Below are 24,763 nucleotides of genomic sequence, written 5' to 3'. Positions count from 1 at the left end.
ATTTTGGAAATGCTTTCTTACTGAGAGTTCAATGAGAGGGTTGATACACTCTCATATCTGTCTGTTTAATATCAAGCTAGAGCCATGAGACAGTTAGCTTAGCATAAAACACTGAAAACAAGTCTCCTAGTTGTAGCTTTGTATTTAACAGACAGCTGTGAGAGCATAACTCTTGGCAAGAAAGCGACGAAGCACATTTTCCTAAATGTCGAACTATTCCTTTAAATATTCCAAGTAGAAAAAGCTCATTATGCATCAGAAATACTGATTTTGCCACAGTCACTTGAACACAATCTGATACATTTCCAGTTCATTAGCAGGCTATTAAAATGTGATAATCAGTATTAAACACCATTTTTCGAGGTATTACATTTGGTAGCTTGTTTTCAATATCTATATTTGTCCAAAAAGGTTGAATAGTTAAGTTTGTGTGAATTTGTTATCATCGTGTATGTGCTGGAGTCATCTGAAAAGCACAACTGTTGACATGACATCACCTCCCGCAGTTCAGTTCATATACTACCTTTTATCAAAGTTTAAAGATTATTGTTCAAATACTGTTTGTACAAGTACACGGAGTGAAATTTTTGACCTCTAATTCCTTTTAAGCAAGAAGACAATACAAACAATCGATATATTCGTTAGCCTAACAGAAACACTCACTTCAATTTGATTCATGTTGATACAACTCTTGAATAGTTTCTTTTATTAGTTGATCTTAAATGCTTTCAGAAAATGAACAATAGCATAACTGGTGTAGTCCTAATAAATCCAGACATTTAAAATGACCAGTTTAAAGCCAATGCTAATGTGGGTGGGAGTAAAGGACCCAGAAACCCTGCTTGTTTCATTGGTGCCCATACGGTCCCCATCCGTAGATGTGTACTTTTTAATGATTCAGCACAATTTTATAATTCATAGCACATTATTTCGTAGTGGGACGGACCCCAGTTTGAGAATCTCTGTTATCGGGAACTCTTTCTGATAAACCTTACTTTGGGTTAGTCACTCGATTCATTATCGTGTGCTTTGCTGCCACCACTGTGTATCTGAATTATGTTGCATTGAAACTATGCAACAAGGACAAACTGTGAATGTTACGTTGTGCTATGTTACAATCACTGCACAGTAAATGTAAGTTAAAGAGTGTCGCTGATTGGTCCGACTGGTTAGAACTTGTAGAGATGTCTTAAAATGTATTAAAAATGATTAAATTTAACTTCAGTCCATTTATTACTTAACTGTTTCAAACCCAATAAACTGGCAAATCTGAGTATCTCACATTAATATTTGGGTATTTACTTCATGCAATGCATAAAACCAAATCAACAGGGTCTCATGCACCAGATCGCTCTCAAAGCCTGCACCTCGACCACACTGACCTTCGTCTGGTCCTCCAGACGGGCCTGTCAGGCCAAAGAGGGTGCAGTAATTTGTCTATCATTATTTCACACAGAGGACGAGAAGGAGAAGAAGCGTGATTCACAGAGGGAGGAGTTACCACTACGGACAAGAACATCAGTTTGGCATTTAATAACTGGGGAAGCTTTTAGGTAAACTCACCTCTAAATTCCCCCTGGCTTTCTTCAACACTCCGTGGGTGAGATACACTAGATTGAGGAAAAATAATTCACATTAAATAATCACATATCACAGTTTATTGTCAATTTACAATTATATATATAAAAAAAAGAAAAGTAGCAAATCCTCACATTAGAGGAGCAGACAATAATTTAAGTTTTGCAGTTATTTGTAGTTGATAAAGGTGCCTCCTTGTAAAGAGGCATCTTCACTAGTTTACAGTAACTGCCTACGTAGACAAGATCATCTTACACTGATCGATGATGACTCTTTCCATTCCCTCCTTGAGCTGGTTGGTGGTCCGGAGGCGCTTAACGGCTCCACTCAGCATCCTCTCCTGCTGCGACAGCCTGCTCTTCAGTCTGGCGATCTCATTCTTCAGCAGCTCATCCTGATTTGGAGGATAAAAAGATATAAGACGTGGTTCCGTGGATACTTAAGTGGATTAGGCAGATACAGGGTATGTGTATCTGTGTACCTGCTGGTTGTTGAATACGTCCCCTGCCGTGTGACCAGCTGGCAAAGAGACTCTCCAAACCAGTTTGAGCATCCGACCAGCCTCTTCTAAAACGTGCTGCATGGTGTTCAAGCTGCCGGACAAACTCTTCAGATGCTGCTGTTCCATCACCTACGAAGATGGACACATAATGGCATTAACAATAATGACTTATGTATCATTTGTACAAGCTGTGGAATATAAGAGGTTTTTTTAAACAAGCGGTATTAAAACCTTTTGATTTCATTTGTTTTACACGATGCAAACTGCAAATAAAACATCTTGGTTATGATCTGTACCTTGTTGTCGGAGGCCTGCTGTTTGAGTGTGTGCAGACTGTCCTGCAGTTGTTTGTCCATGCTGCGCGACACTTTACGTCCTTCTGAGATCTGCTTGCGGAGGGCGTTGTAGTCCTCAATCAGACCCAAAATATGCCGCCCGTTGCGATTGGCCCATATCCGGTGGCCCGGCACCAGGCGAGAGGGAGCGCTAGAGCCGCTGTCACCAGAGCTGCTGCTGAATGACCCACCGTCCACCTCGGAGTGAGCACGGCGGCATTTCTCCTCTGAAAAGACAAAATAAAATACCGTCATCTAACACGAGGTAAACCCTGCAAATCAGGGCTTGTATTTACTGATAGAATTTAACATGATGCCAATCACGGATGAGGTTTTCTTACCAGGGAGGACACTGGTGTGTTCGTGGTGACTCTGAAATGAGTGACAGAGAGGATCGCAGCCTTCCCGACCTGGTGACTTGCCTCCTTCATCTAAGATGAACGTACAACCAAACTGATGTGACCTGGCAGATTCTTGTGTGTGCTTACATGCTTCTGTTGACCCGTCAGAGGTAATTAGCATGTGAGACGGCGCCTTGTGTTTACCTGGAGAGGACAGCAAGTAGTTGATGTTAATGGTTTCAGAGCGGTTGGGTCCTCTGAGCAGCTGCTCCTCCAGTCTCTGTCGCAGTGCCGTGTTGGTCTGGATGCTCCTCTCCAGCTGCAGCCTCAGGTGTCTGATCTCCAACAGCAGCTCTCCCAGGTCCACAGTGCCAGAGGACGGGACAGAGCCGAGCTGCCGGGTCGCCTCGCTGGATTCTGCTAAGAGGAGGAATGAAGGGGAGGGAAACCCATAAGTCTCTCGTTACAGAAAACCACCAGGAAACAGAAGCAAACTAGAACAGACTGTCATGTAGCATTCTCTTGCTTTAATTCCACCACATGTATTGATGCTACATATAGTCTATCTATTTATTATCTTTGCTTTCTGCACAAAAACATTAAAAACTTGCAGTACCGTTGTGTTTGTGAGCTTCGGTCTTGATCTTTTCATAAACTTGCAGCTCCACCCGCAGTGACTGCAGAAGATGCTGGGAGTCAGACAGCTGCTGCATCTGTAGTTTCACCTCACACTGCAACCTGCAAGCAAACACAACACAATGTTGTACAACACAATCACAAACCACAACCAGACAATTAAGTTGAATCAACATCTCTCTGAAACAGCTTCAACAAAAACTGAGCATCAAAATCCTCGTGATGGTGGTTTCTATTACTGGACAACTTTATTATTCAGTGTGGCTTTGTGGCACAAAGGCAGTAAAACTGCCTGTGCCAAAGCACACTGACTGTAATCCTGCGGGCTTAATAATAATAATAACTAGAAAATTCCTAAAGAAATTTTGACAGTGTGGCTTCTACTGCCCGAAGAAATCGCAATATATACACACGCCAATGTTACCGGTAGTGTCATTCAGGTTCAATTGAGATATCGCTTCTCTCTTTTCTGCATTTTAGATTCATACTCTTGGATTGAATCTTGTATTTGTGGGGCTTTTATTTTGAAAGGGTGGGACTGGGTGGGTGAGAGAGGGCATTATGAATATGTCTCCTCTCCCCCTCTCTCACCCACCCAGTCCCACCCTTTCAAAATAAAAGCCCCATAGAGTAACTGTATCTTAACATGAAGCTCAGAATGAGGTTCGTACAGAAATAATGGGAGCATTAGCTCCCATCATTTCCAAAGGCTTCTCAAACAAAGATGTATATGTCCAGTACAGAAATGACGGGAGCCATTTGTGGACTGTCCATCACGAATACAAGATTCAATCCGAGTATGAATCTAAAATGCAGAAAAGAGAAGAGCGATATCTCAATCAAACCTCAACGATACTACCAGTAACATCGCGTGTGTAGCTATATATTGCGACGTCTTCGGGCAGTAGAAGCCACACTGTCAAAATTTCTTGCGAAATTTTCTAGTTTGTCAATGTTAGTCAGGTGTACTTCATAAACAGGCAAGTGAGTGACAAATACAGGTGAAAAGTCATCCTAAAATCAACGTGTCAAACAAAAACAATGAGCCTTGTGAATATAGTGCAGAAATCTGCAAAAGCACACACACTAAAGAGTCGGGGGTAAAGAAAGGGAGAGGAGAAGAGATCTGACGGCAAACTAGACTCCGGGTTTCAGGTGTCAGCCTCACTCATCTGTGTCAGTAAGACCCAGGGCAGGAGGTCACATACCAGCATTATGGTATGTATGCATTCACGTGTTCAAGGATGAGCCGACTAATGATAGATCATGTTTCCCAGTTGTACTAGTAGTATGGAATAATGGTAACAGTAATGGCTCTTTAGAATGGTAACTAGTGGCCTTGTGTAGTTTCAGGTTGCATGAAGGAGAGAAGTATTGATAGTATGTGTGTGTACTGCGAGGAGACATTTAGAAGTGTGTGGTAGTGGGTGTGTACCTGTGTGTGTGTGTGTGTGTGTGTACCTGTGCACAGACTCCTGCAACTGGGAGTTTTCTTGGCTGCTGTGCTCCAGCCTCTCCTGCAGTTGGTTGTTTTCTTGCATTAGAGCTTCACACTCCCTCCTGCTCTGCTCCAGCTTAGCCGTCCGCCTGGCCAGAGTCTCCCGAAGCTTGTCGCGCTCCTTCTGCTTGTCTGGGGAAAATAAAAACAATTTAAAGTTAGTAAGAGTTAGTAAAGTTAAAGCTGGTTTTAAGCACAGAGTCAGTGATGCGTGTACGTAAGGCAAAACAGCACCAGTCAAGATGGAGTATCTGGAAAATGATCGTCTCTCTCTATTTATTGGTCGACTGACTGAAAAGATGTGTTCGTGATTATAGGTTGAAATTATGTTGTACAAAAGTGTGCTTTTTACCTTTAGACACGAGGCTGAGCTGGTCCTTCAGGACTTTGTTTTGTCCCCAGAGGAATCGCACCTCATTGGCCAGCTGACCCTGCTCCTCGTTACCATGGATGAAGATGTTGGTGGCTGCTGAACATGCGCACATACACTCTCATCAGTCAACAAATAAGGGCTTTGAATAAAGGGGAGAGTATTTTTCTACAAAATTTCACAACCAAATTATTGGCATACAGTACTCCATAAACCCTAAACATCACATTTACAGAGAGAGATGCTTTCAGGCGTGTACCTGGATCTTTCTCCACCTCTGCTAGTCTCTTCTCCAGCTGCTCCCTGAGTCGGTCGTTGGTGTTGATGCTCTCTTCCAGGCGCTGTCGCAACATGCGGATCTCCTGCAGATGTTCTGCCAGCAAGTCTGACAGACACACATGCACAAAGCATTCTGGTAAAATTCTCCAAACCCAAGCAAATATAAACCCGATGACATCACTATGCCACATGTTTACCTGAGTTCATAGTGCGAGGCTGTTCGGCAGCATTCTTCTGTGAGCCAATGTCTCCATCTCCTTTATGAGACAGAGCCCGAGGCCCTGATCTGTCTTGGTCGTGATCCTGTTCCTGATGGTGGGAGCTGGTCTGGGCCATAATTGAGCGGTGTAGGTCCAGTTCACTTCGCAGGGTGGCGTTGAGGTCCTCGCTGCCCCTCAGCTGATCCTGTAGTCGGCCGTTCTCCCTCTGCAGTCTGCTGGCAGCGTCCCTGTGACCGGACGCAGCGTCCTCTTGAGCTCCTCCTACGGGAGGGACATCCGTTCCTGTCCAATCAGAACGGTGTCGGTGGCCTAAACATGCACAGGTAGACAACAACAGATAAATGGATTAAAAATGAAAAGATATGTTCTTTTTTTTGTGGTCTAAAGGGTCTTTTTTTAACATAATTTTTGTCACTCATTATTAAACCCATAAATTAATACTAGTTCACAGGTTCAGTGTTGTAGAAGTAAGGGAAATGTGAGTTTGGGTCTACAAGCCCCTCTTGCAGGACCTCTCACATATCCACATGCTTCACTTGTCGCAGTCATGGCCTTCACTGTCTCTTTTCTCCAGGGAAACACAAGTTGAATATTGAACCGGATAGCTGGCTCTGAATAATGCAACTTTCAGTGGAGGTGGATTGAAACTGGACACCTGCTCTGCCCTTGTCCTGCGGGACGCCTCACTGCAATAGAATGGATCCGAGTGGAAAATAAGTGCCATTACAGGCAGTGTCTAGACTGGCCTGGCCCGTGGACAAGAACTAAGGTAATCTCAACGATAAAAAAAAAAAATGCATATTTGTGGTATAAGTAACAGAGTTAATCTATGTGTGGTCTAAAATAACCAAACAGTCTATACCTGGCTGGGCCCAGCGTCTGTGACAGTTAAGACTCTGTCTTGCCTTTTGCGCACAATCACAAAGAAATGATTTTATTAAGACAATATATACATATATTACATCTAGAAATCTGCAGCTTATGTGAGCATATCTTTGTGCTTACTGTCGGCTTGATTGCCACTTTGCGTGGTCGGGCTGCTGTGGCAGGAGGAGGAGGTCCTGTCTGAGTGGCACAGATCAGAGTGGGAGCTGTGTTGGCTGCTGGGGCCTTTGCCTCTGAACGGGCTCTGCAGACTCTGGATCAGACGGTTCTTCTCCTGCAGCTCTTTCGTCAACCTGGGAGGAGGAGGAGGAATATGTAGTTATGTTGGTCACTCTGTCTCCCAGAGGATGCAACAGCTGGATTTGATCATCACATCATCTCGCTGGGCGAGTGGGAGAGCAAAACAATGTAAAACAGGGAAGATAATTACACAGCACAAGGCACAGCACCCGGAAAAGAGACTTTGACTAATTAGACTTAAGGTGTTCCCAGAGGACTTCAGCAGAAACACACAGCTGGAAAATATTCACAGCAAATGTCATGCTGTCTGTCTGGATCAAACCCGCTCACAGGTCTAGCTCCTCCCTGGTGCACTCAGCCAGCGTGAGGTTCTGCTGGACGAGGAGGCCGACGTGCTGCTGCAGCAGCTCTCTCTCGCCCTCTAGCTCCAGACGCAGATGATCTATCTCCTGTTGGATTCTAGCCGGACTGTCAGGAGGATCTCTCATGCTCTCCTCACAGGACAGCAGGGACTGTGATCCCTGCTGAGGCTCCTCGAGACTTCCACATCAGTAATAATATAGATTAACATCGGTCACTACCAGCAACTTTCATTTCTAATCTGATGATACAAGGGTGCTGTTGAAAGGTTGACAACAAATCAAAATAGAAAAGCAATTTGTGAAACCACAATGCAATGATTTTACTATTGTTCTCCATCAAACATAAGGCAAAACTGCACTCTTCTGATTATTTGTTTTCTGTCAATGGTAGAAAATAAAATGGTAAAACTATTGATGTTTTAAGTAAAGCTTAAATTGCTTTCTGAATTATACACACACACATAAATGGATGAACATTGACATGTAGTAAATGTGTGTGTTCCCCTGTTCTGTCTCAGAGACCCCAGTGACCCAGTTAGGGGGCAGTATAACCTTAATGTTTTGGCTGTCAATGAGAAAATTAGGTCAACAGCAGGACACTATTCAAAGCCAACAACACACGCACCGCCTGGGGTCATACGGCAATTGGCTGGATGGGGGGGGGGGGGGTCTTTAAAAGGGTCATGAGACAAACAGCACAGATAACAACCCTCAAATCTCAAACAGTACCATGGACAATATGACCCAAAAAAAACACAGAACAGCCCAGGGGACAGACGTCAAACTGGTAAAATGAGTCTCATCAACTTTAACAACTGCTTAATCAGAATGACAAATGAACATGCTATATCTTATTTGTTTAATTCCTACAAAAACTGAAATAAACCTTTCACAGTTTCAAAGATTGTTATGTGCTGTTCTATCAGGGCAAGTATCCCAGTAACCTAACATTAACCGGACGATTGTAAATACTACAGATAATTGTTTTTCACCACAAATAAACATGTGACAAATTGAATAAGAGCAAATATCATTGACAACAAGCAAGTGCAGTGTGAGAGTTTGAGACGCACCTCCGAGACAGTTCCAGGGCCACCGCGTCCTCATTAACCAGACGAGACTCTCCTAACACAGAGGGAGAAGATGCTGTCAAGGACCTGTCTGTAAAAATCTGTTACAAATGGCTGCTCCTTTGTGGTCATCTCTCTCTGCTCTGCTGCTGCTGCTGACTCTTTGTTAAAGCACCGAGACATTTCTAAACAAGCACTGTTTTTTAGAACTTAGAACCTGCCTTTAACGTTAATAAATATTCAGATTAAGTATCAAGAAGCCTATTTTCATTCTATATTTACATGTGTGTTGGGTGGAGATTTGTGCATTTTGACACAGATGCATTTAAGATCGTCGCAGCCACTACCTTTGTCCAGCCGTCCTTCAAGCCTGTCCAGAATGCTCAGGCTCTTGTCCAGCTGCTCTTTGACCGCCTCCCCCATGTAGTAGTCAACTTCGCCAGCCTGCAGCAGCTCCTTGAAGGCCTTGTTCAGCTCGTCGAGCTGCCGTCGCTGCAGGGCTCCTAGCCTGCGGCTCTCCTTGATCTGCTGCCTCAGTTGCGACAGCTCCCTGGCCTGCGACTGCACCAAAGAGTCCAGTCTGTGGAGACGTCGGAATGGGGGGAAGCATGGGGTAAAAAAAACAACAACAATGTCAAGATTTGATTTTTCTAAATGACTAGTATAATATTGACTTTGCATTGAGAGAGACTGTTGACCTTGCAGGCGATGTGGAGCGGCTGCGGGTCTGCTGCAGCTGTTCGCTCATGCTTCTGTTCAGCGTCCTTTCTCTTTCCAGTTCCATATTCAGAGAGCTTGTCTTATCATTCATCGCCTGGTTCTCCCCCTCCTTTTTCTCCCTGAGCTGCCCACCTCTGTAGCTCCTATCTGGGCTACGGTCCTCCCGCTGTGTCCCTTCTTGATCCTTGACGGTCGTGGGATCAGAGGTGTTGGTGACTAGGTCACTGGAGAGAGAGTTCCTACGCAGAAGACTTTGCATTTGGAGGATGAGTTTGGTCTGGTTTTCCAGATGGAACTTCAGCTCTCTGACTTGTCCCTGAAGCTGCAGCGGGTCCTTAGAAACACCGTACTCGTCATAGACATGCAGGCTTTTCAGACTGACCTGAAAACGGACAAGAGAGCGTTAAAAGTTGACATCCTCACCAGCTAATGATGCAGTTAGTTAATTATGCGTTCCTTGGCCATGGAGGCAATACTTGGCTTCCAATGTAAGCAGTAAACTAGTTAGCTGGACATGCATTGTTCAATGTTTTTCTTACAATCTATTTGTTTTTGTTCTTGGAGAGGCGAAAAAAAGAGACACCAGCCTCCAACGTAAGCATCTCTCTTATTACAGTCATATACTGTTCAACATGTCGAGACATCCAATGCTTGACCGACTTTGTTTACCTTGGCTGAGCTGAGAGCTGGGGAACTAGGGTACGGGGTGCTGGAGGTTGAGTCCAGGTTCTCGGTAGAGGAGAAGGTGGTCTGCTCGTGATGGGAAGGCAGGCTAGAGGCGCTGCAACTAGGGTTCACACCAACCTCTAGATCTGGCAACACAATGTGCACAGAAATAATCACCGAGAGAACAGGAGAACATTACACGTTGTGCAAAACAAAAGGTGATCGTGCCATGTGAGGAAATAAATCATTTGAGATACAGCTGGACTGTGAAGTAAGACAAGAACTACAAGTGAAAGGTTAATGAGTGCTCGAAAGACATTCCTAAACTTCAGAGTGGAAACATGCAAGAATTCATCAATGCAACATATTGACAGACCATTCAGATTTGGGAACAGTGCAGAGAAATAACCAAGTTCAAACCAGTAGTAGAGAGTGCAGTTATTAGACCCAAACAGAAACATTTCTCCAGATAAGAGACAGTGTGTTAAAGTTGCCTTTGTTCACTTCCTCATGCAGACAAATAGAGAGAATCTATCCACATTTGAGATTAGTGTCCACTCAGCAGACAGACATGCATTGTCTGTCTAAAAGCCGTCTACCTGTGCTACTGCTCTCTTCCCTATCGTTCTCACTCTTGCCACTGGTTTCGTAACCCAGGTCCTGCAAATCCACCTGCACGCCTTTGTCATCCTGCTCCAGAGCTGGCATTGGAGGCAACATATGTCGGGTTAGGAAGAAATCATTTCACGTGTACAGTAAGTAGTCTCTCTCCTTCATGGTGTTCATGATCAATTTGGATTAACAAAATGGTTTAACTAAAACACATTCATGCTTTTACAGAATCACAAAGTTATTAGAGTTGCTCATAAACAATTCAAATGCTTGAAAGCAGAGAAGTAAACAGCTCAGCGTGCGCTTTTACCTTTCCGTGCAGTTTCTGGCGAGGTAAGCGCAGTGGCCAGTTTCTCCTCCAGGCTTTTACACGCTTTCCTCTTCTCCCTCAGTGCCTTATGGAGGGTCTCCAGTTCAACCTGGACACTTGGTAGTAAACCCTTGGCATCCTGCACTGTCCTGTGGACCTCGCTCTCCTCTCTGCGGCCCCTCTCTTCTTGTAGGGAAGCCTGGAGATCAGAGATCCTCTGATGGTGATCACTGAAGACCTTGTAGAGGCGGCAGAGGTTGCCGTGGAGCTCTTGGTGAACTTGTCCGTTTGTTCCAGATGACGCAGTGGACTGACTGCTGCTGGATTTGGTGGTTGACTGGGTGGGTTTTCCCAGCTCCTGCCTCTCTTGCAGGGCTCTCTGAAGTTTGTCTAAATTCATCTGAAACTCAGGACTGGTCTGTGAGGATCTACCAGAAGCCAAGGAGCTGGTATTTGTACAGTGTGCTGCCAGAGAGGCCACAGCAGACTCTGCTGCACCGAGGCAGTTCAGAGCTTTGATCATCTCCTGATTTAAATTGACATTATCGTAACCACCCTTTCCCCATTGATGTTCCTTAGATTCCTTGAGTAATTCTGCTGCTATCTGCCTCGAACATTCACCATCCTGGTTAATGTTGTAGCTATGTCGAGCAGCGGCATCTGCAGCCCTCAGTTTTTCCTGCAGCTCTGCATTAAGCCTATTCTGCTGCCACAGTGCCTCCTGCAAAGAGTCTGTGCGTCGTTGCAACTCCTGCATCGAGTCCTCTGTGTCTCCACAACCACCTCTCGGGCTCTGTCTATTTGAAGATGCGTTCACCTGCTGCACGGCTGTCTCTATCTTCAAACGTAAATCACTGATTCCTGGAATCCTTTCTTGGCTGTCAGTGGAGGAGAGTGCTTTCTCTGCCATGTTCAGAAGCTCTATAAGCTGGTTGTTGCACTCCTCCTTCTCCTGTAGGGCGTTTTGCAGCTCCATGCATCGGCTGTAAATGGCAGAATCGGAACCCACTAAGGCAGAACCTGTACATGGACTGGTGTGCGACCCAAATCGCCCCTGGCTGTCCAGACTGCAGGCAGTCAAGTAAGCGATGGTGGATTCTGCAGCCTGTAAGGCCTCCACGTACTGGCGATTGAGCCGGTCCTTTTCCTGGAGCTGAGCGTGGAGCTCTTCCCAATCAGCTAGCTGCTCACTTAGTTTGTTGATCAAGGTCTCTTTCTCCTGACACTCCTGGTGGAGAAGCTCCAGCTGAGTGAAGAGGGCAGAGTTGGCCTGGTTGTGATACAGCGTTGTTCCTGCTTCAGAGCCCTTGTCCGACTCTACTGGACTGCCGGTACGATGTGCATATGTGGGGGTGGAAGAAGGGGAAGTGCTGAGCTGGGGTGACGTGGTGGAGTCTTCATGCAGTTGCTGGTCTGACGTATATACACCGTCCAAATGAAGGTGCTGAAGTGCATCAGTTTTGAGATGATCAGAGCTCACAAGCTGCGTGCTGCCGCTAGCCTCCACCCTCAGCCTCACAGGGACTGGGAGGCGAGATTTGGCACCATCCTACAAAGGAAAGAAATGGAACAGATATTGAAGACACTGACAATTAGACTTGATGCAGGAAGCAATGTAGTGTTTCTTTACACCCCATACAAAACTTACCCCATGCCTTGTAACATGCTGCTTTGTACTCTTGCTGTGTGACTGGCCTTTAGTTTGTGGACTCTCCATCCCCTCTGTGTCAATCATCTCAGAGGTGCCAGGGGTCTCCCCATCTGTCACCTCCACAGAGGTCTTCTCTCCATTTTCCTTTGACAGATTGATGGCCGTAGGCTGACCGTGTGACTTGGCCTGCAGTGTTTCCAGACTCCTTTTCAATTCAGCCTGTCCGTCGCTGTTGTTCCCTGAGGCGTCTGTGCTCTCTTTCTCTTTACACTCAGTAGATTTCTGTTCTTTCAGGAGACCTCGCAGTTCCACATTTTCTGATCTAAGACTGAGCAATTCGTCTCTGCAAATGAGGAACATTTGATTAGTTTAGTGTTCAAGCAACTGATTCTGAGAGTGAAAATAAGGAGAAGTATCTGGAACACTGCTAAAGAAAAGACCCACCTAAGGTGCAGGACTGATGTGGCCCCACAATGAGTGAGCAGGGATTTAAGTGCCATGACGTCCGTGTTCCTCTGCCTAGAATCATTCTCTCCAGTGTCCAAGGTGTTGTTGCCAGACTGAGCATGCTCTCTACTCTGGCAAAGGCCACTGTCCATACTTATATCACTCAACAGCTTTCCAGACACCATCTAAAAAAGGATAGTTTAGATATATTGGTTGACGTTACGTAAAAAAGGGAATTCCCCACAGTTTTAACATTGCATTTATTTCATACCTGTCCTAGTTGGATGTCTGTCTGGCTCTCTTCATCCTGACCAGAGGGACGCGTCCTGTTGCTGTGAGCCACAGGCTGCATCTGCTGCGTCTTCTGAAGCTGCTAGAGTAATGGGATGGAGGCGAGTGTGACACACATGGCTCGGTAAAAAAAAACAAAAAAAACTTAATGTGGGAACAGAATTCATAAAAACACTGAAAAGCAACAGCAGAATGGTATGACGTGTCTAATGTGGCATGGCAAAGAGAGAGCATTTCATGGGACACAGAGATAAAACAAAAAGAAAAAAAGAAACAGGGACTGATTAGGAAAGGTGAAGGAGAAAAAGAGGATCTTCTACTAAAGACAAGAAACACACAGACATTAGTAACAGGCTAGACAGAGCAAAGGTTAAGATGTAGGTTCTCAGGTTAGAAAGGAGCTAATATAGGTGGTTGTTAGACAATGACTCAGACATGATTCATCCAGTATTTGTGGACATACTGTACAAACATCTGCTTCTAAATGACAGAAAGGTGCACTTTTAGAAATAAACTTTTGCGCCTTAGCTTCAAGTACAACTTCCTCCATTCGCAGCTCTCTTTTGCAGCCTCTAACCTGTTTCAAGGGGCTACTGCTGGCCACGTCTTTGTCTTCGTCGGCACGGTTCGACCTCTCCAATAGTGACAGCCGGTTCTGCAGCTCGTTGTTTACAGTCTGCAGTCTGCTGACACAATCCTGCAGCTCCAGCACCTAGGGCACAGACAGACTATTTTGTTTCCAATCTGCATGATTGTCTTCCCGTTTCATGTATTTTGGTGGCATGTCTTGCCAACTAGCTAAAATCTAGTGTTAAATTCATAAGAGGAACAATGCTTTTGTCAGAAAAATTGTATTTAGTTTGAAAAAGACCTCACCCTCTGCCTGAGCTCCTGTGCAGAAAGTAGAGACAAGCTGTCATCCGGCCCCTCTGCTACACAGATACTCATGTAGGAAGTCTGGTCTCCGATGAAACTCAAAGTGTCACCTGAAAAATATTTCAGACACATGAAAGACTCCCATCTACCAAAGCTCTGAAATAAGAGAGTAAGAGTATTTTTTTCTAATCTTACCACCATCATTAGCTCCACCAACCCCTCCTCCGCGGTTCTGAATGGCTCCTAAGCGAGCCTGCAGAGAGGCATTCCAGCGCTGTGCATCTTCAAGCTGATGTCTCATGCTCTGCAGTTCTTTAGGATCAATCAGGTCCATACCTTAACAGATACACAGAGGGTTACACACACATACATATAATCTGGCAAGAAAGTATATTGCTGCGTAGGTAAGTGCTCTACTGTCAGACGACTTTGTGTGAGCTTATGTGAAAATGTTCATATGCTATAAAAACACTGACAGCCTGTATGCACAGGTAGGAGGCACATATTTTACGTAAAATGGCATCCACCTTTGGAGAAAAATTAAAGACCAAAATGGAATTTGAAATTCTTACTTCACGGTATGTACATGTGCAAAATCTAACCTTTGATGATTGAAATAGTAATACTAAATTGAATGCAATTATATAGTAATACTAAACCAGCTAATCTCCTTGCTTGAGAAAAACTGTTGTATTTGATGCATCTTGGCATGCTTCCTCAAATCATATCAAATCCCCTAAACTGTAAGTTGAATAAGGTAAGCTAGTGGAGGAATTTAACAAAAAGCTTGTGTGAAGAGAATTTTAAGATCACAAAAAGAATACACATAAAAAATAGAGATAAATAATATAATCACATGTTTTTGTCTACATGTAGCATGTACGTACTGTGTATTATAATGAATATATAACAAAAACAAGAAATGTGGAGATTTTCTCAGTGGTAATCACTGCAGCTACATCTATCTTGTATTCAGTGTGAATATAAGCCATGAGCCTGTTACTTACAGCTGACCTATTTATACACCTGTCTCTCTTCAGACAGGGGCGCGGGGGGGGGGCATGCACTTGACATGCAGACACATGCATGTGGACAGTTGCTCAAGTAATTTTGGCTTAGACACAGTGACACGTTTAATTAGTCTAAGCTGTGTCGTGATCTCACTAACTGTGCTGAAATTACAACTATGTGATGTCATGAGACAATAAATGCAGGACTCTTTATTAGGATCTATTTCAGGGGAGCTACTCTGCAGTAGGATGACATGTGATTGTATAGCAGTAGAACAACCTTTAATACCATGCTTGAAGCTGTTATATAATGACATGCTTATGCAATGAAATCTAATGCATGTGACAGATGGTTGGATGGGTTTGGTTAATAAACAGAGGGGTGTTAGAGAGATGATGCAATCAGCAGACAACAATGCTTTAATGGGACAGTGAAAACAAGCAGACAGCAAGTTATAAGTGACAGACAGGATGATCGGCCAACAGCAAGTTATAAGTGACAGACAGGATGATCGGCCAACAGCAGCCTTTATTCACAGATTTATGAAAGGACAGACAAGCCGAGAAACAGTGTGAAGCGAGTACATTTAAAGAGTGATCGAGAAAACAGGTAGCAACTCTATTATGGACAAAACATGCAGATGAGGAGGTGATGATGTAAAGAACAGTGAACATAAAGAAGAGGAGTGGAAGGACCAGGAGTTCATGCTGAACACAGTGACAGATAAAGAAGTGGGGATGTAAATCTGTCAGCAGGAGATATTATTAGAGTGAACACAGTGGACAAAGAAGACAGGTGTATTTAGGGCTGGGCGATAATTCAACATGATAATTGATCATCTTACAATGGAATTATATGGTGATGAAATCATATATTGAGGTATTGTAATACACAATTACGCGGTCTTAATTAATAAAAACAAGCACATACTAACTCAAATTTCTCAGTATTATTGCTTTATCATGTTATTTCACATAGACTATTTATTGACTTACCAGGAAACATGCTATATCATGATATATATGATTATCGGGCTATGGAATAACCTTTAAGGGGATAAAAGACTTTGGCCATATCACCCAGCCCTCGGTGTGTTTTTGTGTTTCCCCTAGGACCAATAGATGTATGCTTTTCCAAAAACTTAAATGACAAACATGCTCTTTCCGTTTATTTTTCCTTTCATGTTTCCTTATATTTAGTTACCCTCGTCATTTGTCACCCAATGTGTTTGCACCGCACCTTCTCTGAGTTTGGCTCTGTGCATCTCTCTCTCCAAGTCGTCCCTTAGCGCCTCATTAGTTTTGATGCCGTCCTCCAGCTGCTGCCTGAGGAGCTGCACTGCTGTCAGCTCCAGCTGCAGAGCATGGAGACGCTGGGCGCTGCAAACAGAATAAGCTACTCAGAATAATCTTCTCATTTTCACTAATTGCAACGGTTTCTTTGCTACAGCGACCATTAGCCCTACCTGTCCTGCTCCCTTACAGTCCGGACCAGGCTGGAGTAGAGCTGCTGTTCGGCTCTCAGTGCTTTGTTCAGAGCATCGTGTTCCTGTTGCAAGGCTACAAGGTTGGGCAACGCCTTGAGGGAGACAGACAATGAAAGGGCAATGGTCTTAATGTCAGAGCATTGTGTGTAAAACATGTTTTCTTGTATTGGTAATGCATTTAGTTTACTTCTTGCTGGCTATCTCCGCCGATTATGGTTGTCTCTCTCTGAGGGAGGCCTGGGAGTGATCTCTCCATGCCAGAGCCAACGACCTGGTCCTGGGTATGATCGGCCCGACTGTCCCCTCTCTGACCGAGGCGCTGGTGCAGAACCTGCTCACATAAACATAACATGAGAATCGCTAGACGAGAGGCTGCTGTGTTCATTGTATTCAGAAGAAAAGCTGCTGTGTGTTGCATTGAGTGAATCGGGGAGCCCTTACATCGATGATCTCATCTTTGGTCTTCAGAGTGGCAGTCAGAGACTCAATATTAGCAGCCTGACCTTCATTGCGACCCTCCAGTTCCGATAGCAATGACTGTAGCTCTCCCAAAGAAATCTGGATACAGAGAAAGTAAGGTGAAGGATTGCACAAAAAGACACTTTTTTGCAAGCGTCCTGGTTATGGACAAAGTAGAATGTTTATAACCAACTGACCTTCAGTTCATTCTCTCTCTTCAGTGCTTTATTCAGGGCCTCGGTTTTCTGTGCTAGCTCCTTTTTCAAGACGACAACTGTCTTCTTGGAGGGCAGAATATTCTCCACTTTATCCTCACTGCTCTTCCGGGACAGCTCAGCTTCAGTGCAGACAAAATAGAATCAATTGTGGGATCGACATGTAATGTCCAGTGAGAGGGTGTAAAACTGTAAAGGCCTCACCTTCCTTCTCGTCTATTTTCTCCTGCATGATTTGGATAGTTTGTCTGAGCTCCAAGACGTGATCGGGCTCCTCTTTCTGCCTCATCTCTGCCAGAAACTGGTCCCTCTCCTGACCATGCTGCAGAAGCTTCTGCACATTTACAAAGACAACAAGTTAGCATGCTCGAACATGTCCAACTGTTACCTTAAACGTTGACAAAAAAAAGGCCACCAAGTTATCTGAAGACAGACAGGAGGAAATGGGTTATTCTCCTTGGGAGTTTCCTCTCCTTGTTAGGCCTCTGTCAAGCACATTTTACAGCTGAGTGACTGCGTTGTATCCCAGAGGAACTTACATTGATGATGCTTTCTTTCTCGGCAAGCAGGGCTCGGAGCTCTGCCGTCTCTAAATAACCCTCCTGGGCTGTCGTGGAGTTTTGCTTCTCAGCAGCGGCAAGCTGCTGCTGCCTGTCAGACAGCTGCTTCTTCAGTTGCTGAATCTCTTGAGTGCGCTCAGACAGCATGCGGTTGTAGTGCTCGGCAGACTCCTGGAGAGATGAAAGAAGGAACCGATGAAGTTAACGAGTTATGTTTGACCACATATGCTCATACGAGTGGTTTCTAACATGTATTTTTACGTCATCTGAATTTATTGCACAAATCAAACTTTAGTTGCTTCTAATAATGCCGACCCTGCATGCATGTTGTAATTCATTTCAGTTTAATTTCCCCGTGGTAATCCCTGAAACGTGAACATGTTTTCATAATTAAATGTTGACCTTGATCAGCTGGTCCTTGCTGCTGATTGTAGCCAGCAGTCCTTCCACAGCGCTCTCATTGTCAGCAACCAGCCGTTCTCTGGCCTTCACAGTCTCAGCCAGCATAGCCTCGGTGACCTTTAACCTCTGGCCCATCTGTTCAGCCAGGTCACGGGTGCGAGTCTGCGACTGGCTCAGCATTGATTCGGACATTTCCTACAAACAAAAGGTTGACAGATTTAGAAACAAAACTACATCAGAAGTATCTAAGGAAAGGTGTTTGTATATGTAAAATGCATGGGTCAGAATGGTGAAAAACACAATGGACATGGCCAACCTCCATATCCTTCGTCTTGCCCTCCAGGGAGAGCTGTAGCTGGCTAATGATGGAGTCCTTCTCCCTCAGTGATCTGTTCAAGTTATCTTCTACGTCTTGCTTAGCTCTCTGTAGGTTCTTCAGTGTGTTTGCAAGATGCTGCAGCTCCACATCCTTCTCCTTGATCAGACTGTCAAAGCTCTGGAAGGAGAGGAATGAGCAGAGAGACACCTCGGATTCAAGTCCAACCTTCCAGAACAATTTCATTACCGATTACTGGAAAAAGCAAATTTCTGGCCTATATTTTTCCTAATCAAATACGATCATGCCTTCTTACATTGACGGTTTCCTCGTTGTGAGAGAGCAAGTTATTGAGCCTTTCCAGGTCTCTCTCCTTCTCTCTAAGAGACAGCTGCAGCTGGTGAATCTCATTGTCTTTCTCCTCAATGGCAGCAAACTTCTCATCCAGCGCTTGCTGTGAGAGAGCAAACAGAATAATGTCGGAACCAAGTTATAGTCGCTGTGGCTGAGAAGATAACACAGAAGGAATGCCCACCTCCAGAGCGTTCTCCTTTTCTTTCAGCCTGTGCCGCAGCGTGGAAAGCACATTGTCGTTTCCTCCTGGACTTTTGCTTTGCTCAAAGTCTCTGACCATGTTTATGTACTCCTGATGAACACAGACAAAACAACAATGTCAAAGCAACTAACTGCATGTATTCAATGGAAAAAAATATATATCTATGCATATATGCAGAGCAGCGGCCTTGAGTTAGCCAGTGGGGCACGCTCACATTCACTGAAACGCATGCGTGGTCGACCCATGCATGTAAACAAAGCACAGGTAGACATTACTCCACTATATCTGAATGAATCCGTGTGTATACGTTCAATGTCTTTGTGTCACCTGTAGCTGCTGCTCTTTATCAGCCAGAGTGGATGTGAGCCGCTGGATGGTGACCTCGTGGGTCTGCAGTTTCCGTTTGGTCTGATCCAGCAGCTCCTGGTACTGCTGCTCTAGAGCACTCTCCCTGTCTCCGATCTCACCGCTCAGCTTTTTGAGCTGATTGTTAAGATCCTGGGTGACAGAAAACAGAAAAGAGGATTTAAAATGCCCGATGGCTTTGTTCTAGAGACAATAACACAAGTGTTGTTTGAAAACATTTACAAGACAATCACTGTCTTACATTCAGGGCCTTGTCTCCTTTCTTCTTCTGCTGTTGCAGGTCCTCTAGTTCGACCTCTAGCTGGTCCTTCGCCTGCTGCAAGTCAGCCAGCTCTTGCTCCTTCCTGTCCAGGCCCCGCTGTAGCTTTTGGGCTTCAAGCCCCTTGGCATGATGTTCCCCCTGGAGTTGGGCAAACTCTGTTTGCTTTGCCATTAATAGATTTTGGTGCTCCTCTACTCCCTGAGGGATATATGCATAAAATGTCTATCTTTACAGAGGCAGCAATGTGTATTTGTCAATGAGATGGGGATTAAAAATACTTTGCTTTCCTGCTTAACATTTTTAATTACTTTTACTAAGACTACTTCTTTAGTATAACATGCACACACAGAACAAGGAGCCATTAACATTATCATATAAAGTTAAGGGGTTGGCTCGCTATAGAAAGTGCAGGACTTGCCTGGTATTTCTGCAGTTGGGCCTTATGTGCTGCCTCTCTAGCCTTGGCCAAAGCGTCATCCCTGTCCTCAATCTCACGACACAGCTCTGCAATCTGTGCAACCAGGAAAAAGACAGACAGGTGCTACAGCATTGTATAGTACAGAATAGTGAGAGCACAGACAGTTTAAGTCTTGATAAGTGTCTTTTTATGACACCCATGATAATATGAATTGTGTTAGTAACAGTATAACCCTTACCTGCTTTTCCTTTTCTTTGAAGACCTGAGTAAGCCCTTGGATAGTTTTGTCTCGCTTTAGAGCATTTTTCTTCTCAGAGTTGAGTTCATTCTCCTTTTCCTCCAACTTCCCTGACAGGGTCTGTTTACACAAAGAAGTGATGTTACACAAAGGAACCTCTCAATCTAATTAAAAAAATAGTCTAAAGAGCTAAAAGTCCTCTCCACGCACCTTGTTTTGATTCTGGGTTTCCTCCAGTGTTTTAGTTAGGTTTTCATTGGTGCTTTTGATCTGGGTGAGCTCTTCAGTCAGCTGCTTATTGCAGGTCTCCACTCGCCTGACCTCACTCTGCAAATCCAGAAAACGAAAGAGAAAACGTATCAACAAAAGCAATATTAAGCAGCAAAGCCGCTGTCTGTCCCAGATCATTGCCAGTACAATAACATTCTGCCCAGCTAGGATTACTGAAATGAACTACCTTCACCACTCTGACATGGTTGTATTCATCATCAAATTCCTCTGTAAGATCATGCAGAGACTTCCATTTTGCCTCTCTGTATCTGTGCTTGGCTCGGGGGTTGAGAGGGCCGGTGCTTAACCTCTTCAGGACAGGGATGTGGCTCCCTGCGGGGGCAGAGACTTGTTGCTTGGAGATGCAGCGCAGGAGCTGGATCAGGTCAGAGATCACAGAGGGCTTACTTGAGGAACTTCGGAGCAGCGCTCTGGCCTGAGCCTTTCCTTCTAGGTCATTAATGGCACCATGTCTTGCAACAAACACCTTGGGCTCTCTGAGTTTTAGTTTGGGTGGAGGGCCTAGAAGGGTGTCGGAGGACAAGTCTCTATTGAGGGACTGCAGGGATGTGGAGCGACCTTTGATTCCAGGTCTAGGCAGAGTGCCCTTACGTTGGACCAGGTCAAGGTACATGCTCTGCGAACTGTGGCGTGTTCCTCGGAGACCGAAGCTCTTCATAGAGCCATCGAGCCCTGCCGCTGATCCCAGCCTGCTGCCCCGGAGGCTTGGCCGCCCTGGAAATGCCCCTTTACTAACAATTCGATCCAGACTCACACACCTTCTCATGCGATTCTCCACGAGACCACTTCCACTCTCCCTGAACGGCTGTCTTTCAGAGGCTAGCTGACACACAGCCTCATCATCAGGACTGCCCACCTTAGAGGACCTGAGCGGAGTCTTGCAACTGGTGCTCTCCACGCAGCTCTTGTACAGGCGTGGGTTGTTTTTGTTGTAGATGTGGATGATGCACTGGATCAGGTGGTCCTTCTCCGCCTGCATCTTCTGCATCTGACTGTTGTGTCTATCCTGCAGCTGGCCGATGTTAACGTCACAGTGCACCACCTTCTCCAGCTGGAACACACACTTCCCACAGATGAACTCTCCTTGACCATCGCGGGTCACCTCCCAGCCGAGCACATGGGACAAGATGACTTGTAGCTTCCTTTGTGCTGTTGAGCTGAAGATCCAGCGGCACTGGCTTCCCACCAGACAAACACCACATATACGACACGGGTCCCGCATGGCCCCTCAGATCTTTTAGATTCCAGATTCAATGACGTAGAACGAGTCCAGAAGGCCTCTCACCGGCGCACAAACTGTCCAGTGACTTAACCGTCTTCAGCCTGCCAACCATGGAATAGCCATCTATCATTTTCTCTCACTCCATCAGCAAGAGAAGCACAGAGTAGAATGACTGAGTGCAGAGCAGTGTAAGCCCTAAGCCCTTCGATAATCCCTGCTCCCGCCTCTATTCCACTCTCCCCCACACATTCAATCAGATCAAATCCTCCAGGACTGCTGCACTGATCTGTGTCACGGCCGGTTTCAGACCATCTCTAGAAAACCTCCTCTTAGATACCCGATCAGGTCTGAAGATCGGCCCCATACAGGTGCTTCTCCAGGGGACTTGTGAATATGGAAGCAGCCAATTACTCCTATAGACTCTTGCTCACTGCTTGACGCTACAGCTAAAAATCCACTTTAAGATTAGAGGAGGTGTTTTCTGGCAATCACATTCCATTACACCTCTATCCTGGAGAGGCCACTCAAAGACGTGTCATGCCACAAAAACATCCCTGGTAGACACATTGTCCCCAATCTTTCTGCTATACATGACGCAGCACATTAGTTTTACCAAGATCTGAAAAACACTGACATGTTGCGCCATTTTCCCTCTTAAATAAAGAAGGACATAAATAACTCTCAGACAAACTCCCCAGACAGCATGGTAATCCAGTCTTAACACCGTTGCCTGAGTCCAGACGAGGAGCCATGGAGCCTGTCCAACTAACGGTTTTCTGTCAGCCCAATCAACAGGGTTCACATTTGATGTTCAGGATATGCATCATGATATTTAGTCACCAAACCCACAGAATATAAAAACATTTAGCTTTTTATAGAGGATATAGATAAGAGAATTATTCACGTGAAAATCCTCTAATAAAGATTTACTGTCATTTAAAGCATCATGGGAAATTAAGAGATTATGCCATCGGTTACAAACATCAATGTAATGTTTGGCAAAAGAAGTGATGACCAAAGAGCACCAGTAGTAACTACTACACAAACTCCTTCCTTCACCAATACGTTATAGTGATGCTTCCTGTGAAACCAACATTAGACAACTCATTAAAGCCTCAAGACTACAACAACAAACCAGAATACTCCTCTTTACTGAAGCAGGGTACACAAATAAAACCACACCAGGAGGCACACAGAGGGAAAAAAAAAGCAAGGCATAAAACACGCCAAAGTACATTTCCTGTAGTTCAACAGAAGAACACAGACAATCCTCTGAAGTTGACAGCGCCTTAACATAGAGAACATAGCCTGTTGTAATCTGTTGGTCTGAGAAGTGCTTGAGTTTGAATGGCTTGTCACATTTAAATAAGTTAGCTTTGGTTTGACGCAAAGCTATGACTGGAAACGGTGGGCAAGACAGAATCAACAACAAACAATCTCAAAAACATGGATAGGTGGAAAGAATCCAAAACACCAACCTGATCGTCCGGTGTTTTGTCCTTCTCTCTATGGAGCTCGTCCCTCAGTGCCTGGGAAACAGACAGTAAAGGGTCATTCAAACACCTTTTAATATTGCAAGTAGTGCTGAAAGTAAGTTTCAGTTATTTAGTAATGCGCAATAGTGTCAATACATACGGTATGTACTCTCAAAAAATGACAACAAATGACTAAAAACATTTTATAACTCCTTTGTAGCTCCACAATTACATATTTTTAGCAACATATGAAAGTTTTACCTCAAGTTCCTGATCTTTCTTGGCAATGAGATCAGATAGTTGTTTAACACAGTCCGCTGATGCTGCATCTGTCTCTTGATCTGCATTTTTCCTCTGATGGATCAAAGCTTCTTGGTTCTTTAATGTGATCTTGAGCTGCTCAATGATACTGGTGAGGCAAAAAAACAACAACAACATTGGAGACATTTAGACGCTAATACAGAAAGAAAACATATTCATGTATCTGCTTATCTAATGTGTCCCTACTTGTCCTTCTCCTGCAGGGCCTGCTGCAGGTCTCGGACTGGGCTGGGGACAGGGACGGGGTTAAAGGTGCTCGGAGGACCCAGGGCTTGGAGCTTCTTTTCCATGTTAATATTCTTAAGCTTCTCCTGCTCAGCGATGGCTGCCATCTTGTCAACCTCTTCCTCTGCTGTTCGCAGAGACTGAAATTGAAGCAGAAAAACCAAAGTGAGACAATAAACCCAAACTACCTAGGGGGATAAAATAGAAAAGGACTGATCTCAGGGAGTAAAGGGAAGTAGTAAATAGGGGAATAGGTTAGACTCACCTGTTCTACGTCAGCTATTCTCTTGTTGAAGGCATCTCGAAGTGCATCCATCTCTCTGTGAGCTTGCTCTCTCACGCGCTGAGGTTCTCCTGCTTCTCGACCAGCCAGACTCTCCAACGCTTTGCTGAAGAAGATGATTAGGTTAAAGCATATATACATTTTCACCACTGGGCTTCCAAGACATCTTCCTGCCAACTGAGATCTTGTTTTTGTCTGAATTCTTACAATGACACCAAACATATGAATTTAGCTGATACTGAACTTCACAACAGTGGGACTATAAAGGGAACGATACTCACGATGCCGACACAAGTAGCTCCTGTTTCTCTGCCAGGTCTCGCTTCATAGACTCCAGCTCCACCTTCAGCTCAATGTTCTATAAACAGACAACATTCAGCCCGTTATAGGACAAATAGCACATCTGGAGAAAATCAAATATCACAAAATGTTTGACTAAATACCTTAATATCAATATTTTGGTGATATTGTGGGTTGAATATTGGTGCTTTCACAAAATATTTACACAATGAAATTTTTTAACAGATAATTATCAGTAATGTGGATATGATGACTAACAGATCAAACCAGGACAAGACAACACTTATGCCATCTTACAATATCCAAAATCTAAGACGATATCTAGTCTCATATCAAGATATCAATATAATATTGATATACTGGCCCATCGGGAAAACACTAGCACAAACAGTGGCCAAATATTCAAGAGACTCCTAGAAATCATAATGACGGTTGCATTGTTAATATCACCAAATTAATAATCTCAA

At 44.5% G+C, this 24,763-nt stretch overlaps 1 protein-coding gene across 8 annotated transcripts in view; it reads right to left on the bottom strand.

Annotated features, from left to right (window-relative positions):
• The window catches only part of cdk5rap2 (CDK5 regulatory subunit associated protein 2), a 30,775-nt gene that overhangs the window by 750 nt on the left and 5,262 nt on the right, over positions 1–24,763 (bottom strand). For 3 of the 8 annotated variants that reach the window (XM_031856048.1, XM_031856049.1, XM_031856045.1), the window contains exons 5-50: positions 24,278–24,354; positions 23,979–24,102; positions 23,675–23,853; positions 23,429–23,576; positions 23,171–23,221; positions 20,390–20,506; positions 20,180–20,299; positions 19,942–20,034; positions 19,503–19,721; positions 19,223–19,393; positions 18,875–18,985; positions 18,656–18,793; positions 18,340–18,519; positions 18,024–18,218; positions 17,601–17,792; positions 17,266–17,395; positions 17,044–17,183; positions 16,829–16,945; positions 16,575–16,718; positions 16,367–16,479; positions 16,141–16,280; positions 14,086–14,226; positions 13,891–14,000; positions 13,592–13,726; positions 12,995–13,096; positions 12,721–12,908; positions 12,274–12,619; positions 10,626–12,174; positions 10,303–10,404; positions 9,707–9,849; positions 9,016–9,419; positions 8,665–8,897; positions 8,321–8,372; positions 6,766–6,938; positions 5,737–6,069; positions 5,520–5,645; positions 5,243–5,359; positions 4,854–5,022; positions 3,373–3,494; positions 2,961–3,176; positions 2,757–2,846; positions 2,377–2,642; positions 2,060–2,209; positions 1,834–1,972; positions 1,564–1,610; positions 1,383–1,437 (exon numbers count right to left, since the gene is read on the bottom strand). In XM_031856048.1, the coding sequence (XP_031711908.1) occupies positions 1,383–1,437; positions 1,564–1,610; positions 1,834–1,972; positions 2,060–2,209; positions 2,377–2,642; positions 2,757–2,846; positions 2,961–3,176; positions 3,373–3,494; positions 4,854–5,022; positions 5,243–5,359; positions 5,520–5,645; positions 5,737–6,069; positions 6,766–6,938; positions 8,321–8,372; positions 8,665–8,897; positions 9,016–9,419; positions 9,707–9,849; positions 10,303–10,404; positions 10,626–12,174; positions 12,274–12,619; positions 12,721–12,908; positions 12,995–13,096; positions 13,592–13,726; positions 13,891–14,000; positions 14,086–14,226; positions 16,141–16,280; positions 16,367–16,479; positions 16,575–16,718; positions 16,829–16,945; positions 17,044–17,183; positions 17,266–17,395; positions 17,601–17,792; positions 18,024–18,218; positions 18,340–18,519; positions 18,656–18,793; positions 18,875–18,985; positions 19,223–19,393; positions 19,503–19,721; positions 19,942–20,034; positions 20,180–20,299; positions 20,390–20,506; positions 23,171–23,221; positions 23,429–23,576; positions 23,675–23,853; positions 23,979–24,102; positions 24,278–24,354 (8,407 nt within the window). Of the gene's footprint in view, positions 1–1,382; positions 1,438–1,563; positions 1,611–1,833; positions 1,973–2,059; positions 2,210–2,376; positions 2,643–2,756; positions 2,847–2,960; positions 3,177–3,372; positions 3,495–4,853; positions 5,023–5,242; positions 5,360–5,519; positions 5,646–5,736; positions 6,070–6,765; positions 6,939–8,320; positions 8,373–8,664; positions 8,898–9,015; positions 9,420–9,706; positions 9,850–10,302; positions 10,405–10,625; positions 12,175–12,273; positions 12,620–12,720; positions 12,909–12,994; positions 13,097–13,591; positions 13,727–13,890; positions 14,001–14,085; positions 14,227–16,140; positions 16,281–16,366; positions 16,480–16,574; positions 16,719–16,828; positions 16,946–17,043; positions 17,184–17,265; positions 17,396–17,600; positions 17,793–18,023; positions 18,219–18,339; positions 18,520–18,655; positions 18,794–18,874; positions 18,986–19,222; positions 19,394–19,502; positions 19,722–19,941; positions 20,035–20,179; positions 20,300–20,389; positions 20,507–20,636; positions 23,064–23,170; positions 23,222–23,428; positions 23,577–23,674; positions 23,854–23,978; positions 24,103–24,277; positions 24,355–24,763 lie in introns of those variants that run through there. The other 5 variants (XM_031856042.1, XM_031856044.1, XM_031856043.1 and 2 more) reach the window with 5 other exon arrangements.

Source organism: Anarrhichthys ocellatus, unplaced genomic scaffold, assembly GCF_004355925.1.
Source record: "Anarrhichthys ocellatus isolate YVR2014 unplaced genomic scaffold, GSC_Weel_1.0 scaffold16, whole genome shotgun sequence".
Classification (NCBI taxonomy): Eukaryota; Metazoa; Chordata; class Actinopteri; order Perciformes; family Anarhichadidae; genus Anarrhichthys; species Anarrhichthys ocellatus.
Note: the sequence above shows the minus strand (reverse complement) of the source record. Positions and strands in the feature narration are given on the sequence as shown.